General features: G+C 40.3%; 1 protein-coding gene across 1 annotated transcript; it reads right to left on the bottom strand.

Annotated features, from left to right (window-relative positions):
- Positions 1–3,708: 3,708 nt before the first annotated feature.
- Positions 3,709–5,228, bottom strand: LOC108478986 (uncharacterized). Its single transcript, XM_017781437.1, has 5 exons — positions 5,130–5,228; positions 4,767–5,015; positions 4,197–4,230; positions 4,078–4,136; positions 3,709–3,888 (listed from the first exon to the last, which is right to left on the bottom strand). The coding sequence occupies exons 1-5, from the start codon at positions 5,226–5,228 to the stop codon at positions 3,709–3,711; spliced, it is 621 nt and encodes a 206-aa protein (XP_017636926.1).
- Positions 5,229–8,270: the final 3,042 nt, after the last annotated feature.

Genomic DNA, 8,270 nt, shown 5'->3' with positions numbered 1-8,270 from the left:
TGCAGTAGAGCTGCCAGTACAGTACACTTCCTCCAATCATAATAACCCATCCCCATGCAACATATCATAATATCATGCATGTATGCAACATATATAAAATGGCATGCTCAAAACAGTCATACATCTCATAAGGGCATAATAGACATTTTACCTCGTGGGGCATAATAGTCATTCATAAATTTTGGGGTCTAGGAGTGCTTACCGACACAATAGTAGGTTCATAGTTTTCGGGGACGACTCGTGCAACCTTAACAATCAAACAGTGGAAATGGGCCCAAGGCCCACAATGCAGATCTACGTGAGGCCACACGCCCGTGTGGCCAACTAAGCCAAAAAATGTCCTTGCCCATGTAAACTAAATAGCCTGGCCCAATAATCCCCAGACGTCTGTGTGGTTTACCCACGTGGGCCCGCGAGCCTGTGGTGCCCACATGGTCCATTTCAGCCCAACGTGGCCTAAAATGGCCTAAGCCCATGAAATAGCTCATGGTGGCCTTTACGATCAACGCCCACATTTATACCTTCGGTTTACCACACGAGCGAGTGTACGTTCGTGCAACACTAAAAGTCACAATTACCAGCTTTTTCCGATTTGTGATAATGGTAGTGTTGTTACACACCTGATTGCGAAAATGCAACTAGACCACGAGCACTCCAACCTATTTCAACAAAAACTTCGGTTAGCAGCCTAAAAACCGAGTTGAAACGAGCCTTAATAAAAGCCTTTAATCATAATATTCCCTTTCACTTACTAGATCAATCGATTGAAGCTTTCCCACCTACTTCGCTGCAAGAACCCAATCCCTAGGCCTTAGGGATTGCCTGTATTATAACCGAGCCTTGTCAACCATTACACAAAAGAACAGTTTGAAGTAAAAGAATAATCACTCAAAACCGAGTAGCACAAGTTGTCTAACATAATTTAAAACCTCATATTCTATCATAAAACAACAAAATAAACACATTTCACCTATGGGTATTTTTCCAAATATGAACCCTAGCTTAAATTATTTCTAGAATAAGCTTAATCAAATTACCGGGATTCCAAAAACGTAAAGAACTTGAAAAAACGGGGTTAGAGCGGACTTACTACCATGGCTTCCCCCATGCTAATTTCAACCTCCATGAAAAAGATAAGTCAATTTTGGCTTTATTTTCCCTTTTTATTTCTTTTAATTACCAAATGACCAAAATGCCCTTCCTTACTAAACTTTCAAAAATTCCATCCATGTCCAATTTTTGTCCATCACTTAGAAATCGTTCAAATTGCTATTTAATACCACCTAATTAATATTTCAAAGCAATTTCATACTAGAAACTTCTACAATGCAAGTTTTGCAACTTATTCAATTTAGTCCCTAACTTCAAATTGAGCACTTTATGCATAGAATTTCTTCACGAAATTTTCACACAATCACGCAATCATATCATAGACCTCAAAGTAATCATAAAATAATTATTTCTATCTCAGATTTTGTGGTCCCGAAACCTCTGTTCCAACTAGACCCAATTTTGGGCTATTACAAAATCTCTCCACAACATCCTCAAACAGATCACTATCCAAATCCCCCTTTGTCCTCTTAATTTCAGCTACACAATCCCCTACACCCCCAAAACAGTCCAACCGTCCAAGCCACAGAGTTCCACTAACATACAACCTCTCATACGACAACTTGCAAAATAAAACACACCTTGCACCAAGCAGGACTCAAACTCCAGTCTCTTAGTAACACTAACACGCCACTATCCCTTAGATTATTAGGCTTTTTATTACATGTTTTACCAACTATTATTTAAGAAGCCTATTGACTAGAGACAGGGTTTAATCAAGTAAAAACAAAACTTAGTACAAGCCAAGGCTTGAACTCAGGAATTCTCAGACTCTCCCCAAGACACTTAACCACTGAAGCAAACATGTATTTGTGCAATACAACAACAAAAATATATGCTTAGATTTTGGGGCGTTACAACTCTACCCCCTAAAAGAAAATTTCGGCCTCGAAATTTGCCTGGTTAAAATAGATGTGGGTATTGTTGTTGTATTGCCTCTTCGGGTTCCCACATGGCTTCCTCTAAGCTATGATTACACCAAAGTACCTTAACCAGTGCGATAGATTTCTTCCTTAACACTTTTAGAGCACACTCTAGAATCTGAATTGCCTCCTCCTTAAAGGTCAGATCTGGTCTAACCTCAATCTCCTCAGTTGAAATAACATGCGTGGGGTCAGACCGGTAGAGCCTTAACATAGAGACGTGGAACACATCATGAATCTGGTCTAACTCTGGGGGTAGCTCGAGTTGATAGGCAACTGGTCCCACATGTTTTAGTACGTGGTAAGGCCGAATGAACCTAGGGCTTAGCTTGCCCTTCTGTCCAAACCTCAATACCTTCTTCCATGGTGAGGCCTTAAGAAATACTAAGTCCCCCAAAGAATACTTTATCTCTTTACGTTTTAGATCCGCATACGACTTCTGTCTATCTGATACAGCCTTCAGTCGATCCCGAATTAGTCTAACTTTATCCTCAGCATCAGAAACCAACTCAGGGCCCAGAACACACCGCTTGCCCAACTCAGTTCAACACGAAGGAGTACGACACCTACGACCATATAATTCCTCGTAAGGTGCCATCTGTATGCTAGACTGGTAGCTACTGTTATATGCAAACTATACTAATGGAAAATAATCCTCCCAACTGCCTCGAAACTCTATCACACAACTCCTTAACATGTCCTCTAGTACCTATATCACCCTCTCTGATTGACCATCTGTCTGAGGATGGAACGTAGTACTGAAGTCCAACCTTGTACCGAAAGCCTCGTGTAACTTATTCCAAAATCGAGACGTGAAGTGAGTATCTCTATTAGATATTATGGAAACCAGTATCCCATGCAGTCGCACTATCTCTGATACATACAGTTTAGCCAGTTTCTACAACGAGTAATTAATACGAATAGGTATGAAATGAGCAGATTTGGTCAATCATCTATGGTGACCCATACTGTATCCTTCTTAGTAGGTGCTAAGGGCAGCCCACTAACGAATCCATAGTTACTCTCTCCCACTTCCAAAATGAAATCTAAACTACTTGAAGCAACCCTGAAGACGACTGATGTTCCGTCTTAACCTGCTGGCAAGTCAGGCATTTACTCACAAAATCAGTAACTTCACGCTTAAGACCTAGCCACTAATATAACTCCTGAAGGTCTCGGTACATCTTATTCCTACCAGGATGCATAGTATAAGGACTACTATGTGCCTCTCGCAGTATCGGGTACCTCAAGTCAGTATCCTTCGATACACAAACTCTCCCATGGAAACAAAGTACCCCTTCGCTATTCAGTCTAAAATTTGAAGTTTCACCGCCCTCAATCTATGCGAAACGAGGACCCAGTGACGCATCCTCCAACTGTTTACCTTTATCTACTCAATCCACATCGGTTTAACCTGAAGTTTGGCTAATAGACTACCATCATCAAATAAGATAAGACGATCAAACATTGCCCTCAGCTCAGTCATAGCCCTACGGCTCAATGTGCCGACCACTACATTGGCCTTACCAGGATGGTACTTAATCGAACAGTCATAGTCTTTTAGTAGCTCAATCCATCTATGCTACCTAAGATTTAGTTCCTTCTGAGTGAGAAGATACTTGAGGCTCTTGTGATCTGTGTAAATGATACACTTCTCACCATATAGGTAATGCCTCTAAATTTTCAGTGTATATGCCACTGCGGCCAACTCCAAGTCATGTGTTGGATAATTCATCTCAGGCGTTTTAAGCTGGTGTGACGCATATGCCACCACCATACCATCTTGCATCAACACACAGCCCAAACTAACCTGTGATGCATTACTGTAGACAGTGAACTCTTTCCCAGGCTCTGGCTGTATTAAGACAGGGGCCTCAGTTAAAACTTTCTTAAGTTTCTCAAAACTTTCTTGCTCAGCATCAATCCAGTTAAACGGCACACCCTTACGCAACAACTTAGTCAGAGGTGTAGCAATCAATGAAAACCCCTCAACAAATCATATATAATACCCTTCCAGACCCCGAAAACTTCGAATCTCAGATACTGTCTTAGGCGGCTTACAACCTAGAACAGCTTCAACTTTCCCAGGGTCAACCCTAATCCCTTCAGCAGATACCACATAGACCAGAAATGTTATCTATTGTAACTAAAACTCGTACTTACTGAACTTGGTGTATAGTTGTTTCTCCCTCAAAATCTGCAGAACAATTCAGAGATGTGCATTGTGTTCATCTTCAGCTTTCGAAAACACTAGAATATCATCTATAAACACCACTACGAACCAATCTAGATAGGGTAGAATACTCAGTTCATCAAATCCATAAAAGCTGCTGGAGCATTCGTGAATCCAAATGGCATAACTAGGAACTCGTAATGACCATAACGAGTTCTAAACGCTATCTTGAAAACATCAGTCTCCTTGACTTTCAGTTGATGGTACCCCGATTGGAGATCAATCTTAGAGAAGATCGAAGCTCCTCAAAACTGGTCAAATAGATCATCAATCCTTGATAGGGGGTACTGGTTCTTAATAGTCAAGTTATTCAATTACCAGTAGTCGATGCACATACGCATGGATCCATCTTTTTTTTTTCACAAATAAAACCTGTGCTCCCTACGGGGACACACTAGGGCGGATGAATCCTCGATCTAGTAACTCTTGAATCTGAGCCTTAAACTCCACTAGCTCCTTCGGTGCCATTCTATAAGGGGCAACAGACACTGAAGCTGTACCAGGCTGGAGCTCAATTTTGGAGGTAACCCAGGTAGTTCATCGGGAAAAACATCTGGAAAGTCCTTAACTGTTCTGATATCCTTAACAAAAGAAACCTCGGAATAAAAAATACCGATGTAGGCTAGATACACCTCACAACCCTTATGAACCAACTTCTTGACCCTTAGTGCAGAAATCACATTTGAAAAATAATTTCGACGCTCCTCAATTACCACTACCTCATTATCCTCCACAATTTTTAGTACCACCTGTTTAACAGAACAAGCCAAATTCACTTAGTGTTTAAACAGCCAGTCCATGCCCAGTATTAAGTCGAATTCTCCAAAAGAGAGTTCCATTAAATCCTCCAAAAAGGTAGTTACTTGAACCTCCAAAGGTACATCATTGAACAATTTATTTACTCTCACTAACTGCCCTAGTGGACTCAACACAGTAACCTCACTCGTGGTACTTTCAACCATTATACCCAAAGTCTAAGATACAGTGCATGATATTTATGAATGTGTAGATCCAACATCAACTAGTGCAGTATAAGGTACATTATGGATAAAGAATGTACTCGTCATAACATCTGGGGAGTCTCTGTCCTCAAGGTGACATGTGGTATAAACTAGAGCTAGCTGCCTCACCTCAGTATGACTAGCAGCTCTACCCGATGCTCCACGACCATGGCCCATGCCATTTCCACTTTTGGCCTGACCACAGTCTCTCGGCCATTGCTAAACAACTCTCGATGGCTGAATAGTACCTATACTAGTAGCTTGCATCTGCTCCGGCCTCCGTGGACAATCTTTGATACGGTGCTTCAAAGATCCGCACCTAAAACATGCCTTAATCCTTCTCCAGCACTCGCCCTTATGGCATCTCCCACAATCTTTATAGGGTTGCGGTCCAGTAGAAGAACAAGGGCCCCAACTCTGGCCTTTTTCTTAGGCTTCAAAACTGAACTTGAAGGCTCCCAAACCCTCTTGTTCCTACCTCTATCCGTCTCACGGTTCTGGCACTCAACGCGCTACACATCTTTGGCTATCTTTTCCTTTTCCCCTAATACAGCAAAATTTTGCTCCCTCTGTAGAGCTACCAAAAACCCTTAAATGATCCCTGAGGCCATCCTCGAATCAAACACAACACTCATATACAGCCACAGATTTATCCCCCTAAATTAAATTTAGAAACTCCCTCCTCTGAGCATCCACATAACTAGCGCCTACATATTTTTCCCTGGAAGGCAGTCTTGAAAAATTCCCAGGTCAACCGGTCAGGCTGAGTACCCTCTTTAAATGTAAGCCACCACTGATAGGCTTCATCTCGCAGTAGTGACACCGTACCTTTTAGTTTTTGCTTGGGGGTGCAGTCGAGATCATCCATTATCCTCTCCGTGGCTTTAATCCAATATTCAACCACATTAAAGGTAACTCCAGTGATACCTCTAAAAATCTCAACCCCATCAGATTGGAGTCATTCTGTAACCAACACACGGCCCACAGTATCAGTATTAGGCCCAACGACCCTCTACAGAATTCAAAAAATAGCTTGGGACAGTGCGTCGTCCCCAGCTGCGCGATCATAAGACCCCGTCTCATTCACAGGTGAAGCTGATGCCTCTTTATCTTCAATGTTAGGCATGTGGATTGATGACGAAGACTCGGGCCAAGCACCACCATGGCCTCCGCTGCGGCCTCTTGTACTCCTTCCACGAGTACCTCTGGTGCTCATTATCGATTTACGTATTATCTGGATTAGAATTTTTATGCATTAGTTTATAGTTCCAGTGTTTATTACAAAATATTTTATGAAAATATTATTAATAATCCAGAGTTTTGTTTTCGCAGATTGCAGTCTTACTACAGTTTTAGGTTACCCTAAATAGACTGTTTCAATACAGTCTATTGCCTACAATAATCTTAGTATTTAAACAAACAGTAGTTTCAGAAAACTTACAGAATCGGTGCCAGAGACTCGGTAGACCACACATTCTAAAGTAACACTTCGAAATACTTTCCATCTATTTGAAACAGTTCTTTTTGGACATTTTATGTCTTTTAGAAAAACCCAAACCCACAGCTGAGTTTTGTAACCTAGCTCTAATACCACTAAATGTAACATCCCAAACTCGGCCTAAACGTTATGGCCGAATTTGGTGGTGTCATATGAAAGTGTTTTTCGTAAAATGAAATTTTGTTTGAAAAACCCCATTCTGTATTAATCCTTTTTGTAATCTTAGCTAGTATTTAGGTCGTCTTGTTCAGTGTTAAAACCCAAGTTATTTTAGTAAAATGTTTAATCAATTAAATCATAATTACCTTTTAAAATCGTTGTTTGTTTGCGGAAGCTTTTTGAAATAGGATGCGTACTTGTGGTGTTTTGAAAACCATTTATCATTTTGAAAAAAACTCGTGTCCTACTACTAACAAATATGAATCATAATAAAAAAAATCCCAAATTAAAAGTTATAAATTAAAGAGCCCTTATTACATAACCAAATACCCAAATTAAATTATAAAGTAATATTTAATAAAAAGTCCATGCAGTTGTGTGGCCACTTTTGAGTCGCTCGCAGCACTGACCCTGGACATTATGGCTGAATCTGGCGATGTCACATTGAAGTGTCTTTCATGAAGTATGATATTGTAAAAACCCATTCTCAATTTATCCTCTTTATGTAATCTTTAAAGATGTTCGTTTAATTCAAAACATAAGTCAATTGGAAAAATGTTAATCACATTAAATTGTTATTACTTTTTAAAAATATTGTTTGTTATGGAAGCTTTTAAAATATGATGTGTAAACGTGGTGTTTTGAAAAACATTTATCTTTTTGAAAACACGCATCTTTTCCTACTACTAGCAATATTAAAGCAAAAGAAATGTAAATCCCCAAATTAAAAATAAAATCCAGAGAGGCCTTATTACATAAAAATACCCAATTTAAACTACTTATAAATAAAAGGCAAATATGGAAGCATGTGCGATTGTATGGCCACCCTCGAGTCCCTCGCAGCACCGAATCACCTGAGGGTTACCTTTGCAGATAAGCAAAAGGGTGAGTTTACGAAAACTTAGTCTGTAATCCCTTAATAAACAAACAGTCAAAAAATAAGCACAGTCTGGGCCTAAGCCCATATCAGTAACAATGACAATATCAGTTTGGGCTTTAGCCAATCTCAATACAGAAACAATCATGTGTCTGGGCCTTGGCCCATTGTAGTAACAATAAACAAAGTAGTAACAGTAATCAGTGCAGTAATAGTTAAACAGTATGCAAGTCCTACCCAACCAGCCTTTACACTCCACTCCGTCCAGCCCTACACTCCATGTGGGGATAAAATCAACTGAACCATCCCAACACTCCAAAATATCATCGATTGCGGCACTAAACAGAAATTGAAGTGGAGTTGCCAGTATAATAGGCTTAGAGCCATCAGTGATTTGCAGCAGAGCTTCCAGTATAGTACACTTCCTCCAATCATAATAAATCCATCCCCATGCAATGCATCATACAGT

This window comes from Gossypium arboreum, chromosome 7 (genome assembly GCF_025698485.1).
Source record: "Gossypium arboreum isolate Shixiya-1 chromosome 7, ASM2569848v2, whole genome shotgun sequence".
NCBI lineage: Eukaryota > Viridiplantae > Streptophyta > Magnoliopsida > Malvales > Malvaceae > Gossypium > Gossypium arboreum.
Note: the sequence above shows the minus strand (reverse complement) of the source record. Positions and strands in the feature narration are given on the sequence as shown.